The sequence below is a fragment of the Stenella coeruleoalba genome (genome assembly GCF_951394435.1).
Source record: "Stenella coeruleoalba genome assembly, chromosome: X".
Lineage (NCBI taxonomy): Eukaryota > Metazoa > Chordata > Mammalia > Artiodactyla > Delphinidae > Stenella > Stenella coeruleoalba.
This window is the reverse complement of record NC_137152.1, coordinates 81,234,643-81,255,316: the sequence shown is the minus strand read 5'-3', so window position 1 is coordinate 81,255,316 and position 20,674 is coordinate 81,234,643. Positions and strand designations below refer to the sequence as shown.

Genomic DNA, 20,674 nt, shown 5'->3' with positions numbered 1-20,674 from the left:
TGAATAGGACTGCATCCTGGTGGGTCCATAGGGCTGAGTAGCTGCATGACATAATTTGGAGGAGCTGAGTGAGTTGGCCTATTGAATGATTTTAGTTTTAATACAGTTGATGCTCAGTTATTCTTTCTGAAAATAATTAGCAAACAGGTCAATGCTTCACCCCCTTCTGCCCTTCATTTTCTGACAATTATGGCTTTCCAGTTACTGCCCTTTTGGTCTTTTCCTTTTCATATTCAGGGCAGCAAGCATTCTACATCTAGGATGGTCATATGTTAAAAATCTGCTGTGATTTCCTTTTGACCAAGTGTGGAGATTGACAATGTAGCCATTGTGTCCATGGCATAGCTCTTCATCGTATGTACTGAATGTTCTTATCAAAGCTTCAGAGAGCCAGGCCTGTGGATGTTCAAGGTTGAGCAGATCAAGCGAGTTTGCAGTGTCATCTCCACAGGGCTCCCTTTTCAGAGGTAGAGTAGGTCTGTTGAGACTTGTCCTAATTCACAAGTGTGCCACTCTCCCTTGTTGAGACAACAACACATTTTCTTGAGTATGCCTTTGCAGCTTCCTCACTGACTAGGGAATGGATTCCCCATTCACTAGGTATTTCAGATGCATAATTTATGGTCCATGGTGGAGCACAGCTGCAGATTCTGTCAGGACACACAAAGTATTAGAAATAGCAGATGGGGCCTCTATGGATGTACCTAATGTATTGTTCTCTATTTCGTGAGAAATGGTGTGGGGATTTTGGGTAGTATGCTTAGTGCATTGAATGGTGGATTGATTTAATAGGTGCAAGAAAAATTTACACACAAAGTCTTGAGCTGCAAGTTGCCATGTTCTTAGCATAGCTACACTCACAGTTTCCTTAGAGTTCACTCTCTGGTTCTCACTTTTGTCTTACTTTCCATGCGCGAAGGCTCTCTTCTTCTCAGCTCTTACCTCTCCTCTTTTTCTTTGACTCTGTCCCTCAACCTCTCTCAGTTAAAACTGACCTGAGTTCTCTGATCCTGATAACCCTTTCTATTTGAATTGCATTACCTCAATTTCTTCCACTTTCATTTTCACAGTTGGTTAGTAGATATCTTTGGAGGGGTAGTATACATAGTGTTTAAGGGTCCAGGCTCTGCAGCTAGACTACCTGGGTTTGGTCTTAGATCTGCTACATTTTAACCAGCTATGTGACCTTGGACAAGTTATTTAACTTCCATGTGCCTCTCTTTTCTTCACCTGTAAATGTGAATATTAATAGCACCTGTCTCTTATAGAGTTGTGATTATTAAAATAGTTAACTCATGTCAAGCACTTAAAACAGTGCCTCATGCACAGTAATCCCTCAGTAAACATTAGCTGTTATTATTTTAATTTGATTATGTAAGAAGAGAAAAAAACCTTCTGAAATGATGATATTTTTTGCAGGTGGTTGTTTCAGAGTTGTAGCTTCTTCCGCCTCGCCAGTAGTGATGCAATGAAGATAAGTGAATGAAAGTATTAGCTGCATCAGCATCCAGTAGTGGGAACCTCTCTACAGTGTTAAGTTCCGTGATCTTTAAACAGAAATTTCTCTTCCTCCTGCCCTGTTGGACAATCCAGTTGCTGTTGGCCTCACCACAGAGCTGACATCATCCTGGCTCTGAAAGAGTTTTAAAAATCAGATCTATCACAGTTATAAATTATCATTCTTTCTTTAACCCAGCAGCTCCACCTTCAAGGACTTAGAGGGCAACAGCCTGAAGGATAGCGGCCATGAGGAGAGTGACCAGACCGACAGTGAGCATGATGTCCAGCGAAGCCTGTATTGTGACACTGCTGTCAATGATGTGCTGAACACCAGCGTGACCTCCATGGGATCTCAGATGCCTGACCATGGTAAGGGCTGATCGGCTGTAAGTTGCAACCATAGATTCCAAAGAACCCAGGATGTTTGGAGGCTCACTGCATTACTTTACTGTAATGAGTGTATTTTCCTACAGGGTTTTGAGATGTCCTGACACCTGTCCAGACTCTTCTTCACCCTCCATGAGTGGATCCCGTATGATCATATAACGTTCAGGCATTTAAAAAGCCAACTACCTATACATATTGTATACATACTCATCGATCATAACTGCACTGCACACATAGGAAATTAACAGATGCCTTCTCACTAGGAATAAATGCCTCTTTTTGCTTTAGTACATGAATTGGACTGATCAGTTGAGTTGCAGAGAGCACAGCACTTATGACACCAAAGGGGTGAGTTTTATTTCCATATCAAGTTGGTTAACTTTACCCAGAAAGAGACTCTGTTCTCTGACCACAGATTGCATAATCTTTACTGAGGAGAGAGTACAAAACTTCCCATTTTGTCTATGGGGCTGTGATGCCAAATCCCACTAGCTACCATGCAAATGCATGCCATTGTTCATAGGAGAGACCAGGGTAAGAAAACATGGCTGACTTAATGTAACATTCTGTGCATGTCAAAAATGCCTCAAAGCACAAGTCAGGAACGGCATCCTCATGTATGAAGAAGAGTCTATTTTTGGGAACTCAGCCACACATGCTTTAGCAAGAGGAGCCAAGCATAAACCAGGGTATAAAAACATTAGCAGAGTTCAGCTAAGGCAGAATGTTCAGATGGACTTGAGCACAAATGTCATTTTCAGTGTTTTACTGATGCAAACATGTTGGACAAACAGCCTGTCTTTTTCAATTAAGAACTATGAATTCAGCTTGGTGTTTAGGCTCAGTGAAGGTTCAGAATGCTTGGCTATGTCTTGAGAGAAGCTAGACGCAAGCTCAGCTGGAAGCCCCACTGCTAAAAGACTTAAAGATGAGAAAACAAAATATGGTGATTATGTGCTGGTCTTCAGCTGTTTCATTTCACTGTAAACATCATTAAATGCTTTTGTTTTGGTCTTATAAATGAATCCAAAGGGGAAAAAAATGTAAGATCCACAAAATAAAATGTTTTCTATGGAGAAAAAGTTAGTCACTGTAGATTCTATTAAATTGTTTAGTCCATCCCCTCCCCAGCAGATCCAAGTGTCAAAGTCTATAATATATATGTCACTACCGATTATGCACTGCTGCCTTCTCTCATTGGTGAGTGGTGCCATCCGCAGAGATACTATACTTTCTGGGTAATCTTACTAAGACTAAAGATGAAAAAAATCAAACATTTATATAACTGAAACAGAGGCTATTTGATTCCCAGAGGATTAGCAGCGTGTCACAGGATACAGACTGATATGTATCATTTACTAGTCTTGTGTCTCAAAGAAATGCTTTTTCATTTGTATCAGGAAGGGTTTTAGTTAGATGCTCTCTAAAATGAAATGACTCCAGGAAAAGAAATAGTCATAATTGATTCTCACTTTGTGCCTGGCTAGAACAACATTTGTTTTAGTTTTTTGTCACATGTCTCTAGGAAAATAGTACCAGTGGACTGCAGCTAATTTTTCTGAGTGTTTCTTACAAAAGGGATGTATTGTGTATAGATACTGTAGATTTGTAATAATGAGACTTCTAAAGCAAATGTGTGGCATTATCCCAAGACTCTCCTATGTTTAAGATGGGGATTACACACACACACACACACACACACACACACACACACACACACAGTTTTTTGCTCTTCTGTTTTGGCAACACTTTTACATTTTGTTTCTCAATATTCGATTCTTATCTATGTATCTTCATTTTTTCCATTATTCTAGCAGTGGCTAAACCTTGAACCAACCTTCGGGTTTGTTCTTTTCAATTTGGTTGAGTCATTAAAGTTTAGTTACAAAGGGAATTCAGGCCTTGTTTACATCTCTGGCTCTACATTATGATATCCCAGTACTACTGAGCTTTCCATAATGGTACTTAATTGTATCCCCAATCAACTCTAGGCTAGCCACATAGGTGGTGTCACCAGTTTACTTGGGTTGAATATTGCTATCTCAAACAATAGCAATGATTCAAAAATTAACATTTTCTAGCATTTTCTCAAACTTGGATTCATATAATAAATGTTTTTCATTTTATCCTAAGGCACAGTGGTTGAAAGACAATCACTGATTGCATTTTGATTGCCCCAACCAAACACATCTGTGAGCTGGGTCAGGGTGGAGATATGATGGAATGGCAGGAATCTCTTCTTTCTGGATTATTATCAATCCTGGTATCACTCTCGACAAGGCTAAAACCAGGTCAGTGGGTTGATGAACTGGCTGAGCTGAATTTCCTGGTTGCCAGGTGACTGAATTACATTTATCATCTGCAGTGCCTTTGAATTAATATGTCTCAGCTTGTCCCCCATACTGTAGCTCTTGTCATGGCTTCCCAGAAAAGAAGGTGATGGAACATTCTTTATCCTGTACTTCTACTGGCATATGGCACTTTTTTGCAATGTTTGCTCTCTATAGCTCTCAGAGTGCCTTGAGAACAAGTAAGTGTTATCACTCAGCAGATTTTACCACCTGATCTGGTTCCTGATGTGATTTGGTGCTGAGCTGGGGAGTCGCACTCAAATCTTTTAACCATTGTTTTCCCTCCGTGAATTTGAGTTATTTGGTAAAATTATCACCTTCTGGCAGGGACAAAAATTTCTCCCTATGCAATTTCTGCAGACAATCTCTAAGAAGGATAGCCAAAAAGTAGGGTGGTCAGAGATGCCAGAGGCTCATGGGTTTGTTGCACAATTGGGGGTTTCACTGGGCTTGAATCTCTTCCTGTCAGGGTTATTTTTGGATTGAATAGTGCTGGGTTAAGAGGCTTTTGTCTCCTTGCTTCTTTGCATGCCCATTTGTGATGACTTGGATATCCCATTATGCATACTCAAATGTGTAGTCCTGATATGAAATTAGAGTTTATAGGTTCATGTCTTAGAACCATACATACTAGTCCCAAGCCCAACTAATTTGTTTCAAATCACACTCAATCTCTTACCTTATGATTTTAATTATTGATTATAAATTCATCAGCTGAAAAGATGACTCTAATTGCTGTAATATGCACCTAATTTGGAGTTCACTACAACACTGAATTGGTTTCCCCTCCCATGCTAATTGATACCAAATGGAAGGAACATACAGAAATTTGTGATAACATCTAGCTGATTTTGACATCTAAAATCACCAAAATGCAATATAATGATTGCTTTATTTCTCGGAGTGTAGGTTCTTCTGCATGTTCCTAAACTTGTTTATTTGCTAGTTTCATCGCCTGAATATCATTTAACATGTTTGTTGTGTAAAACATGGATTTGAAGAACTTGATCTGTGTCTAATGTAACCACTGCTTGCAAATTAGCCATGAAAATGTTCTGTAGACTGCATACTATGCATATTCTAGTTTCAACCACAGGTGTATTAAGACGTTTACACTTTCAACACTCTACCAACAATGTGTAATTTAATTTCCTCTAGGCTTTTAAGGAAATTATGATTCAGTGACTAAACATCCTTTCCTTATCCTCTTACCTATCCCCCGACTCACCTCTCACCTCACTAAATTTCCAAACACTCATTTCAATTAATCTCTTAGCAAAATAGGGAGTTCTCAATGGAGAATATTTTGTGACATTGCAAAGCAGTGTGCTGCTGGGCTCCAGAAATGGTAGCATGAACCAGATGTTCATAGAGTAATTGAAAATTCCATTTTATCAGAATAGCATTTGCTGTCAAAAAGTTTTATCTTTACTTCAACAAAGGGGTTGATTAGCTCCCCCTGGACCCGAATTAGCATCTTTCAGGCTAGATATACTGTTTTGCAATTCATGTGGTTATTTCTCCCCTGGTTTTGCTCATATAGAATCTTTTAAAGGTGTGTTTAGCCTCTTGAAAATATACCAGGTAAAATGTTTAATTACTTGAACACAGTAATGTATATGTATACAGTGTTTCTATATATATGACTTGCAGGTTTTTTTCATCTTGCCTTAGGTATACAGCATTCTAACCAGACAGGAACAATCCATGCATAGATATATATTATTCATTCATTCAGCAATATTTTGGAGTGCCCACTATATGTCTGGCTCTGGGAATGTGTCAACTACTTCTGTTATTGACTGTAAAAGTTATTTTTTTAGCTATGCTTATCCGGGTTTTACTGGGGTGACCAAGGTCAGCTCAATGATGAAATGAATAATTCTTTCTGATTTTAGAAATCATCGTAAGAATGGAGCCTGGGACTAATAAAAACCTTATTAATATTGTGCCAATAAAGCAAAAGAAACAATAAAAGAAGACTGTTACACTCAAGATCTTATTTTTAGTAAGAGTATCACGAAAGGTTCTTGATGTTCTAATTTGAACAGTGTCACAATATTAAACATTTTCTTTTTAAATCCATCTACTCTGAGATTGAACTTCCTGCTTACTTTTAGTTACTGTCATTGTAAGATGGTTGGTTTAATCTCTGACATGCCCAGTTACCTTGCTGGTTAAGAGGTATTCAGTGATACTCAATACCCAGTCTCCCTTTCATTCTGACATCCAGGACCTTTATCCATTCTCAGTCTCAGCAATGGCTGGGTAGGTGGGAAGAGAAGTGACAGGTGGATGCTTTTATTTATTTCAACTACATTGCTGCACCAGATAATTGAACTCCTTCCAAAGCATTATTTACATTTTATTGGCAAGGTAGCCGCTAGAATAAAATGTTGTCCTTAATTAATGGAAACATCCATGCTCTTAGCAGTTGTTTACTAGCATTATTTTGGCCTGGGCCTTTTGGTCAGAGAATTCTTTTAGGACAGCTCTGTTCATCTGCTTTGAAATAAAAGCGCTATTCCTTTTCTTAATATAATAATGTTTTCCTGATCCACTTGGAACTTTTAGTTGTCTCATAGTCATTGTCTATTTTAAAATTTATTATTATTAATAATTACCTGTAGTATGGGATTCATTACTCATCACGAGAGTAAATGTCAAGGGCTTTCTTTACTGGTTGGCACTAAGAATTTCTATATTTCTGAACACTCGGAAAGCATTGGAGGATGGAGGCTATATAAAGGGAGCACACTGAACAATTAGCAGTTTCATTCTCTAGGAGTTTATGATCCAATAGCACAAATGGTCCAGTATGGAATAGACTGCATATGATCAGTGAAGAAATTAATTAAGATTATTTGAGCTGGAAAGCAAAGTGCATTTCAAAAGACAGTTTGGTGTAATGGGATCCCTTTGGAGGAAGAGTGGAAGCCAGGCCCCGACATAGTATGCAAGATAAAATTATGCTCTATGTGATTTGCTAGGTGAATTTTTTCCCAATTGCTTCATGATGAAGCAAGTTCTATAGGCCATGATAAGTAGGGACATTGCCAATAGGACAACAGATGAGAAGCAAATCAAGTTGTTGTATAGGGCTAGATCATATGGTTGATCCACATACTCAAAAAGTCCATTGAAATGTCAAGATCATTATTTTCTTTGGGTCTCTCAATCTATTTAACATTATTTCTGTCCTATCATAAGGTGGTTAAGGACCATAAATAAACTCCATCAGGATGGGAAAACATAAATCTGAACTTTCTGTTCAAATATTTATGAAGTATTTTTTCTGTCATCTTCCCTTTAACCCTTTTATTATGAAATAAATATGAAGAATTGAGTCATAATTTAAAAAGCAATTTCAAGAATACCAAAATCATGTATTATTCCTTTATTGCACTGTAGGCAAAATACTTGTGAGATGGCTTTCCTTTCTTACTGTAGATGCTTTTTGTCATCCAGGATCAGGTCTTTGCCCCAGGTATTTTGGTCTCTGTCTTCACTAGATGGCTCATTGCCTGTTTGTTCATTATGGGCCAAGGAAAGCTAATTTGACACATCCACTTTTGAAATGTGGCTTGACAAGAAAGTCTATTCAATTTCTATTCCTACCCCAAGGCTTACCCCCAATAAAACTTCAACCATGGAAAAATCACCAGGCACCAAATTGGAAAAGGTTTGAACTGGACTTTAGAGCCATCAGAAAAGTTACTTTTTAGAGACTTACACACAGCTTAAAGTGGGTAGACAAAACAGATGCTTTTGCAATTGGGCAGAATGGAACCCCCTCCCTGCCAACTAGTTATTCTGCCATGCAGAGAGAATACAAAGCAGTTCCCCACGGCTTCTCATAAAGATTATCAGTGAGATACCAGTCTCTAGAGTTGTTTTGGAGCAAATCCTTTGGGACTAGACATTTGTGTGCAAGTGACAAAGTCAGAAGGGTGTTGTGGGATTTTAGGTTTTATGATGAACACTGGACTTCACCCCAAAACGTGCACCCCAAAGATCTACTCTTGTAGTTAGAGGAATAAGTGAGATGGTAGGTAGCAGAGGTGATTTGAAAGGCACTGAATTCAGAAGGGGCCAAAGGAGTTTGTCATAAAATGAACTCTGGATGAATTCATTCAAAGTTTTGTCTCATTGAGGTGGCCTCATGAGAGACACTTTGTCTTTTGTGGGTTCCTTGTTATCAGAAATAATAATTCTACTCCATTATTCTTCACAACAGTGTAGACAACAAACTTGTAAACTGTTAAATCTGAAATAATAGACGACACCATCTTATTGTTAGTTCTTTTAAATCTTTAATATCCATTTTCATGGCAAATGAGACTCTTTATGTTCCTTTCTTAGTTGAACGGGGAGATTTTCAGTTTGGAAGAAGTTAAAACCTTAAAAACACATTCATCTCCCCCTACCCCAGTTAGCTAAGCCTTAGATTCTTTCTAATTTGTGGTTTAGTAACTAGATTCTAAGTCACGCAGGAGTGCAATTGTAATCTACTTTAAAATAAAAGCATAACCTATTATACTGCTTCCCTTTGAATAGATATCTGTAAACAAACACTACTATAATCACCTGGAGAAACTTGGTAATCTTAGTTGATTACAGCAAGGCAGCTTCCCAGCCATGAGTTTGCAAATTCAAATCCAGTGTCAGAGATACATTTTTCCAATGTGTGGCCGCTTTTGCCACTTCTAAGCTCATATAGTCTCTCCTTTCTGTCCTTAGGTTGCATAATAATAGATGTTTGACCACTTGCTTTCTTCCCTCCTCTTTCACCCTGTGGAGTTTCCAACCTGTGTGAACAATAGAATCTTTCCTTTTTAATACGTGTAAAAGGGGGAAAAGAGGAATGGTAGAGGTTCCAAGATACTCAGACTGGTCAAACTGTTCTAAGACATCACCACCTGCTGTTTTTAATCATTAATGAGGCTGTCAGTTGCTCTAATCTGGGAGGTGAACAAAAAGAATGGTTTTGATTTTAATTTAATTTAAAAATCAGCTTATTGGAAAAAAAATGCCTCCAGCTTGTAAGAGTCAGGTTGCCCACTGTTGATAAACTAAAGTAAGTCAGATGCAGAAGCTGAACCATGATTCATATGCAAATGTGAACTATTTTAAATTTGGGGAGCTATTATTATTATCATCACTAGCTAGAAAATTTAGTCCGTTTAATTCAAGGACCCATTTTATTGCAGAGACATGCTTCGTATAAATATCTGTTCCATTTTTTTTTTTTCTGGAAGAAAAACTGATGCACCAAGAATTTGAAAACTTTATTCACATCAGAACACAAATCAATGGCAAAGTCCAGAGTGAAACCCAAAGTGCAAATTCTTTTGCTTGACTCACTGCCCATCAAACTGTACATTTTAGAAGTTGAGTGATTATCTGTGAGTACTCTATTAAGTTTGGGTTTTCTTACACTGGATGATTTTGCTTAGCAGCAAAATGAGAATTCAGAAATATGGTGTCGATGCACAAATTGGATATTAAAGACCTGGAGCCAGACCTTTGTTTGTGCCAACTGTCAACTTAGAAGGTTTCATTATGCCTCTCAGAGCTTCACCAAACACTTTCAGATTTATAATTGATGTCAACTGAAGTTGAAGGCAAAGAAAACCTGCCTTATTTGACTGCAGAAAATGTTACCTTACTGTTGGGCCCTAGTTAGCTGTAGGGTAGGTGTATCGAATCACACTAACTTTCTGCTAACACAGCAAGTGAGCACTTCCTGAATTCAGCTGATAATCAATCTAGGCAGCTAATGAGTTTGCAAACAGACTGAGCTGCTGGAGCTGGCACCAGGAAACCACCATTCCAAACTAACCATCTCTTATTAACCTTTTGGTGTTTCCTTTGTGATGCTAATTAGAGACTCATAAAACTATCTGCTTTGTATCTTTGGTTTAAAATCCAGTTTTCAAAGAAACACAGTCTACTTTAAGGCTTCCATTAGTATGATGCCCCTCATGGAGGAAAATGACTGACTTGCCATTTAAGTAAAGTTTGCTTAATTAATCTCTAATGTTCCAGCAATTAAAATGCCAGAAAAAGTTGCTTCTGTAGTTGGTATAATTTATAATGCTCTCCAGATTCCGGTGGTATTGAAGTGGGTGGCAGATGTTTCTACCAACATTATAGGTTGATGGTCTGAAGGTACCCATTCCCAGGCTGTAACCCTGTCTGCCAGACTCCCCGTCTGCCTTCTGCGTTGAGCTAAATTCCTCTTGATTGCCTAAGGGTGTTAGAGGTGTGTTTTGCTTATTTTCTGCAGGATGATGAGCCAAGGAATGAGAATTGTACTGTCAGGAGGGGGGAAGTCTTCTATATTTAAAGAGCTGTTTAAGTAAAAATGATAGTTATCAACTGAGCCTACCCAACATTCAAACGATTACATCTGCATGATGAAGATGAAGGAGCAGCATTCCTTTCTGCTATTGTCCCCCATCCCACTGCCTTGTTGATAGTTTCTACACTCAGAAATAAGTGTCACTGAGGAAGGAGCATTGTGAGATAAGCGTTCAAAACCTATTGGACTCATGTCTTCATCCTGTGCTTTTGTTTATCCATCTACAGCACCTTTAACTGCCTCATTTCTCTCTCATTGTCGTAAAGAAAAATTATCTAAAATGAACAACTTACATGATCCTAGGGGACAGAACCTTTAGATGAGGAATTGGCTGTCTATTAAATAAGTGAGATTTGCAAAGTTAGACATTGTTTTATTTAATTTAGAAAAGTGGTACTTTTTCCAGAAGCCTAATGTTAATTATGTAGGATCCTTTAGAGATTAAAATACCTATACCAGAAATGCAGACACAGAACCTAATATTCTACCTGCAGCATTACTTAGAGGCCCCTTTGGTATCTTAATTTTCCACTTAACATAGAATGTTTGAAGTCCTGAAAAGTCCCCAAAATCATCGTGAAAGGGAGTTCATGTTATATCATTTATCTATTACAACAACCCTGAGAGGGAGACAAGTGTAGAATTTTAAAAAGTTAACAGAGGAGTGACAGCCATTTAAAATGAGACTCAAAATCAGAATCTTAGCTGATTAAGAAAGGTAGACAAGGTTAGAATGAAGAGTTGAGAGAAATGAAATAAGACACAAATATCTGTGGTTGAAAGTAGGGTTGGCAGGGACAGGAGAGGCATAGTCCAGACAGACTATCTAGCTAATCCTCATAGGTAAACCGGAGAATGCTAATTGTCATTAGAGTTTTCCAGACAGACAGTGTCCCATCAATTCAGGCTCCAACTAGTATAAGCAAGTCCAACTTCTACCCTGTTCCATTCTCTTCAAGATCGACACCACTAGTCTGCCTGTAAATCTGGAGGCAAGCATAGCATCATAGTGACTACAGATTTTGGAATAAGACAGATCTAAGTTCCATGCTTATCTTTGCTTCTTAATAGCTATTAACCTTACTCAAATTACTTATTTTTTGGAACCCTCAATATTCTCATCTATGAAATAGGAGTAAACATAGAAATTACTTATCAGGATGGTTGTGAGATGATCCAGGTAAAGCACTTAGTGTTACTTCCTGGCACATAGTAAGTGCTCAAAAATAAAAAGTGCTGTTATTACTACAGAGATTCAGTCAGTGAAATATCTACTTTCCATGATTTCAGGGACACCACTGTCCAGAGCCTCTCATCTGCTTGCTGCTATCTATGATACCTTTAACAGAGGGTCAGGCATTTCATTTTACAATTATAGCTCAAATTTCAAGCAGCCCATGGGAAGAGGGAATGCATTTATTCAAATTCACACTAAGTTGTAAATGACTGCTATTAGATTGTTTCTAAGTTTGGAATTTGGTGTGTGTGTGTGGGTGGTTTCTAGAATATTGAAGACTGAGTCTCAGCAGGTGGAGGGAAGCACAGAAAAGGAGTGCCAAAGATGACAACCTCATGAGTTCACCCACAGCTATCAATGTCCAAATGAATGCTGGATAATTATTTGATTTACTTGCTGTGAAATATCTGAATGCTGAAAAGCTGCCTTCACTATCACATCATGTTTCTGAATTAGCCCAGACTTTGGTTTGAGAAATTAAAGGATGTCCACTAAAGGTTCTTATCGATGCTGAAATCTTGGCCTCGGTGCACAGGTGCCAAATAGAATCTTCGAGACAGAGTTTTGGGTGAAGTAGAAAAGAATATCTTTGTTGCTTTGCCAGGCAAAGGGGTGCACAGCAGACTCGTGCCTCAAAAACTGTGTGTCCCAACCCAGGAGGATTTGGTGAGGAGTTTTATAGCAATGGTTCAACAGTGGGGTTGCTGATGAGGATCAGGGTGCGTGCAGGGCCTGCACTCCTTTAATCTGGTTCAGGTGGTCTCCTGATGAGTTTCTCTAGATATTCAAACTGTGATCTTCTCTGGAATGAAGAATGCTAAAATCTTCCATTTGTTGGGGGTTTTATTTCTTTACAGAGCTCAAAGATATTGTTATGTGTATCCTTGAGGCAGAAACAGGACCCTGCCATAAGGCTGCACTATTGTTTCTTGGCTGTTCCTCCTTTGTCTCTGCATCCCCTCCCTTCCCTGATTAGCAACTGTTAGAATCTGCCCTTTGAAACTCAGGGAAGGTCATGGAGGCTGGATTCTATTCTCTACAAACAAGAAATGGGGGACATGGAAAGGCTTCTGTGCCCAGGAGCCCCACAGTGTCCTGCTTGGTTTCATTGTGGAATTTGAAAGAGAGGTCCATGTTAATCTATGTTACAAAATGCACATATTCTTGAACACCTGTGGTGAGGCAAGCAAAGTTCTAGTTCTTTTCTGTTGGCATTGACTCTGCTTTGCTTTCCCTCTGCAAAAATGTGCATGTTCCAACCCCCAGGGGCTTTATCCTTCCCTGCTCTCCTTCTCTTGCCTCACTGCTCTTAAATGGCTAATGGGCCATCATTTTGATTCTTTTTTCTTTGTTTGTTTCTACCTCATGCCCAGACTTTCATTAAAAAATAAATGAGGAGATACATTTTTCATTTCTAGTTCTCCTCTAGAAGTCACCCTGCAAAGGATCATTTCTATTCTTTTTTTCTGCCAATGGACTGAAAAATGCCCAGCTCCTACCTGAAAGGTCATATCTCCTTGTCATATGAATGAGCTCACAGCAGGTCCATGGGGACAATGTCATCTGAGCAATGATGGGAATTTATGTGCCTTTGGATTTCTGCCTCTTTTTTGTAATGAAAAAAATGAATTTGTTAATGATAGAAAAATACTCAGCCAAAGCCCCTTATAAAATCCTCTCTATATAAATGCCAGGAGAGAGCCACTCAAATACACAGTTGATAAATGAATTTTCTTTTTCTTTTTCCTCATGCCTTGGCTTAGAGCTGTTTGTCTTATATTAAGGTAAGTCAGGTAGCTCATCTTCACTGGTTATAGTGTGTTGAATTTAGCTGGCAGGCTGTGGTTTTGTGACATAAAATGCTTTGGCTTGTAAGGGACCTTATGCTTGTGTTTGCCAATAAATGGAGATGGAGAGAGCAAGAAAGACAGAAAGAATGAGAGAGGGAGAGAGTGAGAACACATACAGAGACTAGTGTGGAATTAGGGATATGCAAAAAAGACTTATAACACAGGAACACGCACTGTGTTTAAAAAAGGCAGATTCTGAAAAAGAAAACCAAACTTCCCTAGCTTGAACATAACATTCTATGATCAGTGTAACTGGAAGGGCATAATTTTTGCCTTTATAAAAATCCAAATCCACATGATATTGCAAAATGCTAAAAAGATCATTATAGCCCTAAAATGATTTAATACTATGTTGCCCAGGGGAAAGAGAATTATAGTTTTCACTCTATTATTTATTCATCACAGAGCCCTGGGTAAGTCACTAACCTCTCAAAATCTTAATTCATATATTTATAGAGAGGCTGATGAGCAATGTTGCAATAATGTTGCTAGGATCAATAACCAAAGTGCTATTTATATGTGTATAATACTTTTTCTTGGTACAGTATAATTGTGATCAGCTATTTTTTTTCTCTGCCCGTCTCCTGCTTGACCTTTTGACCTGAGCACTTTACTATCAGCACAATCTAGTTTAGCAGATAAACACTGACCTGAGAGTCAGGGGATTTTGGTTCTCGTTATATTCCACAAATTCGTAGCTGTGCAACTGTATGCAAGTTACTTGTCCTGTCCAGTCTTTGAGTTTCTCATCTGTAGAACAGAGGCTATTGGTAGTACCTACCTTATAGGGTGATTGTAAGGGTTAAATGAGATAATGCATGTAAAAATCTTAGATAAGTACCTTTCTTATAGTAGACACACAAAGAATCATGGTGGTAAGATGAAGCTAATGAAATCATTCTCCTTCTTGGCTTACTTCCCCTCTTCACTTATCCATATCTCTTTCTTACTTTAAAATCCTCTTGGGCAAAATTTAAGTCCTATAAGAAGCCATTCTTGACTGATCTCTCCTTTACTTAGTACCTCTTCAACAACTATATACACAGTTTATATCACATTAATTTGCATTTTACCTATTTTTTTAAAATGTAAAATGAGGGGGTTGGTAATTGTTAGGACCTTTCAACTTCCAAGCTCTTTTTATTCTGCATTTTGGGTTCTGGGCACAATCTTTTTAGATTCCTGAGTACACAGCCATTTGCCAATGGATCTGTAATGAGTGCCATACTCAAGTTAACAGACGGTATGGTGTGCTTGCTTTGAGGGGTAATTGCTCTTTCATCTTAATTTTCTCCCTTTGGCGTTCCTTTCTTGGAAACTGCTCAATGACAATGTCATGAAGCATGGAGTGAAAATCAAACTGAAGTAACAGGTCACTTGTCTATTTTAGGAAAAATTACAGTTAAAAAGTAAGGAACAGTGAAGTTCTACCAAGGGAGGGGCTTTTCACCCTAGTATTAGAGGCCAAATAAGTCTAAGGACACAATGAACTTAGAATGTCTGTTCATTCCTCTTTTCCTAAGCAAGTTGGCTATATCTAGTTGATAACTGTCTTCATTTTCCTTAAACAATGTTTAAGACTCCTCCTCCTTGGCTACCATGTCACACCTCTCACAGTCAATCTGTTGTTCTTAAAATCTAATACTCTAAGCCAAATCTGGTGTACTTTCTTCTATGGGGTCAGTTGTAAACTGCTCACTTTACTGTAGCCTTTCCCTTCCCCTCCTCCTCTTCCTTCCCCCATCTTTTTCCTTTGATGTTTCTTATTTAGTTCTTTCTCCAACCCTCCCCCTTTTAAACTCAGCCTAATTCCATCCTCTTTTCTTCTAGGGACAGCTTCTCTTTCACCATTATATTTTTATGAAAAACAGAGATGTTTTCAATGACATCGAGTAAGAATTTTTTTGGTTGTAGTGGTTCAGTGTTCCTTTATGGGAGATTTTTATGGCTTCTTTTCATTTAGTAGAGTTGCCTTCTTTATTACTTTTCCCCTCCTCCCACACAGCTCATAGCACACTCCTATGACTAGAGAAGACCCTTAGTGAACAAATGTTGATTAGTTCATTGCTCTGAACACTACCAAACAACGGATGCCAGCCACCAATGTTTGATCCCCAGGGCAGTTCTCATCCACCCCTTTCTACAGATGCCGGAGGTGAAATGATTTACTCTAAGACAGTGCAAGGATCAGAAGAGAGTTTGTGTTTCCTGGACTTGTTATGTGACTCCAGGGCATTGTTCTGTTTTTCCATTTGAAATCTCAAAGGCTATTGGGCTGGCAGGAAATTTTCATTCCTGTTATTAAAGGGCTACCTCCTCCAGTTTAGAAGATATGTTGCTTAGGGAAATTGCAGCAGAATATGGCAGTGAAGCCAGAAAGATCAGGGAGTTAGAAGCATTACTATGAGATGGGAGGAAAGAAATGTGCCTAACTAGCCCAGGGGGCATGTTTGATAGTACCTGGGTGTGTCTACAGTATATCTATATAGATATTGGCCTTTCACTTTGTTTCTTACATTTTACTCTTTGAGATGGTCTGCTGTGTAATCTGTTTCACTGGCAATTCCATTGACCACAACACTTCAATTGAATCACAGCTTGAGTCTTCTTGAAGTTTCCTTCCCTCTGACCTTGATGATTTCTTGCTCATGTTGGGGCTTGAAAAAATGCCTGATGAAATTCAAATCTTTAGCTTCTGTTCCCCTCATCATTTCCTCTGATCTGGGCTATTTTGGGTCAAATGTTTTCATTAAGATAAACGTCCTAAGTTTTATCATATGGTTTCATTCTTTTTCACTTATTGGACTGCAAACTTGCTGAGATCCAATCATTCTAGATTGGCTTGTTCTTTGTGGTATTGTATGGGCATTTTGGTGACAGTCATTTCTCAAAGATGACTTAAAAAATATTTTCCACATTGTTAAAACACCCTGTGATCATTCTTCACTAGAGTCTGTCATACAGAGTGAAGTAAGTCAGAAAGAGAAAAACAAATACCATATGCTAACACATATATATGGAATCTAAAAAAAAACAAAAAGGTTCTAATGAACCTAGGGGCAGGACAGGAATAAAGATGCAGACATAGAGAATGGACTTGAGGACTTCCCAGTATTTATTAAGGTGTTTTCTATTTTTTTTCTTTTTGTTGTGGTTTTTGTTGTTTGGGGAAAAGCCCTGATTCAGGCATCTGAATTCAAGTCCTGGATCTGTTACTAACTCCATTTATGATCTTAAGTGACTTACTTCCTCATTTTGGGCCCCAGTTTCCTCATCTGTAAATGAAGAGTTTGGACTGGAATGATTTGTAGGGCTCATTATTGCTGATATTTTATGACTCTTTAATTTTCATTTAGTATGAAACGATTATTGGGGAAGTAGAAGGCATGTTGGCTGAATTTTCCTTTGTATTTCTAAAGACCAAGCCAGGATGGGAAATATGACTCAGTCATGGGACTTTGGGTTGTAAAAATCCTTCCATCGTGGCAAGTGAAATTAGGGTGAAACATTGGTGAAGATAGCTTGTATTAAACATTCTGAGTTTCTTCCTTGTCTTTGACTTTTGCTTGCATGTGTTTAGCTTAACTCTGCTTTCAAGTGCGTGCATTTTGTGAAAATGGTCCTCCTTTCCTTTTTACACCCGATTCATGTTCTCATCTTCCTTCTCCCTTACTGAATCATCGATTTCTGAATAGTTTGCAATTTTCAACTTAATTAGGTCTTTCCCCTAACTGAAGAACACAGCTGTTCCCTCTCTGATGCTTTGGCAGCTGCCTCTGCCTTTCCCAAAATGTAATGATTAGCTCTTTCTTTCAATTTCTTAGCTGTTCATTAGTTCAGGACTACTAGCCCATCTCCTGGTGATGGAACTCCCAAATCTGATGACCAGAGTTGTTCCCTTTGGTGCCTTTCAATCTTTGGGGGTCTTAATTCACATGAAATGGGGAATTTAGTAATCTTTCAGAGCTCCATTTGCCTCATTATCTCCAGTGATTCTGTTGTTCAGCCTTTTGAGACACTGATTCATCTATGAGGAGAACCTAGGCCAATGTCTCTAATGTGGTTTTGATGGAGAAACAGAGGGTAAGAAAGATCCTAAATATACTTTTCCCCTGAATTAAATGGCTCTCATTTGTCCATTTCACAGATTCTCCACTTCAATTCCTAAGAAACCTTCTTGCCCATTGTTTTTTTTGTTTTACTTTTATGTACACCTGTATTTTAGAAAGAATTGCTGTTTTTCCCTAGGTGCTTTGATGTTATCTGCCCCTCTGGCCTTTAATTTTATGATGACTTACTTCCACTGTTAACTGTTGGGAATTGCACTTATCATAGCTTGCCCTTACATCTAAGATATCAAGTCAGCTTCTCCACTCCACTCCATCTTCCCTCTCATATTATGTTCCCTGTTAATCAACTGAAAGCGTTTTGTATTGTCGGTTTAGTACTGTCGTTCCAAATGTGTGTGGTGCAGCCTGTTTTTGCTTTCCCGCCCCAAGTGCCTCATTCAATTTAATTCCTCATACTTAGCATATTAGGCATCTTGTCAATATTTCCTTTCTGAGGTCTATTTTTTAAATTTGAATGCATTCTGCGTGTGTGGTTTTTTTTTTTCCCCTTAAGTGATGAGCTCTACTGCAGCAGAGAGTCAGAATTAGCTCTGTGCCTAGGAGGAAAAAAAGCACAGAGGGAAAGAGCATTGCTCACATTCTCAGAAGGAGTATGCGAGGGCGAGCCCTTGGCAAAATTGTGTCTATCGTGCCACTATATCTGTCTTCTCCTTCCCCTCCATTTGGGAACACTGGCATCTAATACTCCCCTTGGGTTTTCTTAGTTTCTGTCACCACTCAGGGCCCTGCATTCTCAGGCTTTGTTTCCTACTTCCCACATATAAACTTATCTGTTTCACGTTCCATTTCCCCAAGGTCCTAATTATTCCAAGGGATCTGCTAAACTCATTGGTCTCTCTTTCCATATAGCATTTGATATCTTAATGTGATGATAATACAAGGGAATAATTAATGGTGGCATTTGGGCCACCAAGGCAGCCTGATGAGGGTGATCTCTTTAACATGGGATCTTTCCCAGCATCCCTCCCTTTATATCCCACCAGTAGTTGGCTACATGTTCTAAGGATAAGGCCAGCTTGGACTCCATCTATCCCAAAGAGTTAGAGCTTCTTGACCTAAACATGTATGGAGTTCTTCCTTTGTGCCAGGTACTCTTTAGCTTGGTTTACATGCATTTTTACTTTTAACCATCCCAACAACCCCAGGAGGTCAGTGGGGTTATTCCTATTTTACAGATAGAAGAAAAAAAACTAAGGCACAGAGAATAATTTTAAGTAATTTCCCGATAGGGCTATTAAGTGGTAGACCTGGGACTTGAACCAGGCAGTCTTGCTCCAGAGCCTACAGTCTACACTCTATGCTACACTGCCTCTGGGAGAGAGGGATGGTGCCTTTTTCAAATGCACACTTCACTGAGAGAAGCTGGCTTCAGGTGTGCTGCAGGGTGATAAGCTTCCCTTTGGCAAGGAGCAGATTAAGTCTTGAGTTGCTCCAGTAGATCTGACTTACATACACCTCATTCTATCTGGAGAGAAGCTTGCCTTTGGACACACTGCTGCATCAGCATGGTTTGCCTTTGCTTTTCTGCAACCCCAAAATTAGCAATGCTAAAAATTTTCTTCACCAGTCCCTATGACTTTAGGTCCTCAGCAGGAATGGTTGTCAAATGCCTAGGACCAAACTTACACTCTATCTGTTCTCTACTTTTGGAGCTGATGGAGCTGTGTGGAGGGTTTTCCTTGGTGTTGGCCAGCAGGAACATGACAAACTCAGGGTGGGAACTCTGTGAAGGGGAGAGCAGACTCACCCATACTCTCAAGGGCCGGAATGGCTAGAAACTGTGCCTCACTAAGGTAGTGCCAGTCTCTCCACTAGAAGTAGTTTTTCAGTGTAGTCACACAGTGAATTGTTTTCTGATGTGAATGATTGTGTTTCCTGTTATTACTGCTTTTCCTACTGGACTGAACTTGTATTGGCTGCTGCTTACTTACTAGCAGACATAAAGCCTCACACCTGTGGGATGCTGCAGGAAGGGGAGTTTTCTTTCCTGGTAGCCGTTACCCCAGTGCTGGGAATTTAATACATGCATTTATTCTTCTTTGGATAAACAGGATTAAATCTAGAACGAAGCAGGCAGCAGTCTTAAGCAGTCTGCATTTTGCATGATTTTCAGGGTCTGCACAGTTCCAGCTGTGTAAACATGATTGAAGAACTTAGGTATTATCTAATAGAGGAGGATTGCAATTTGGGAGAGGCCCACCATGGCTGGGCTGGAGCCAGACATTTTTCTACCCACTCTAGTCCACACCCTGTGAGGTTGGCTTGCTCAGCTCCTAGAGTCAGAAGTGAAGATGGGGCAGCTGGTGTTCATTATATTGTCTTATAGCTTCTTATCAGTTGGAGATAAAAACTAGGCAAAGGTTAGGAAAATCTAAAGACACATCCTCAAATATGTTCCAGTTATGGTGCTAGGAAACAAAGAAATGGAAGATGTTGGACAAAATAAGGAACCCTCAAAGATTAAATATGACAGTGAAAAGAAAATATCTAGTGAAATTGTAGCTGCATTTATATTCAGTTTGATTCTCTCCATGTTCACTGGAAGCAAAGGCAGAAGAATACTGCCTTTGGAAAGGACTGATTTGTTATGATATCTGGACTCAGTTTTATTCCTGAGATTTGTTTAAATAATGACTAGCTCAATAATGCTAAAGACTTTTAATATATGATCACTATTATTGTGAAAGGAACTGTGGTTTCCCCATAGCAAATACAAATATTATGGATTATCCAACTTTTCCATTCCCACCCTCCACCCACAATTATGTACAAAGTTGGCTCTGCTCAGTTCAATAGAGTCTGGGACCTAGTAATTGTTCTATCCCTCTAAAGAGGCACATGGGCATGCATATACC

At 39.0% G+C, this 20,674-nt stretch overlaps 1 protein-coding gene across 3 annotated transcripts in view; it reads left to right on the top strand.

The window, feature by feature from the left end:
* Positions 1 to 20,674, top strand: part of PCDH19 (protocadherin 19) — a 108,245-nt gene that overhangs the window by 63,650 nt on the left and 23,921 nt on the right. For 2 of the 3 annotated variants that reach the window (XM_079911373.1, XM_079911372.1), the window contains one exon: positions 1,697 to 1,869. In XM_079911373.1, coding sequence (XP_079767499.1) covers positions 1,697 to 1,869 — 173 coding nt within the window. The remainder of the gene's footprint in view (positions 1 to 1,696; positions 1,870 to 20,674) is intronic. The other variant, XM_079911374.1, reaches the window with a different exon arrangement.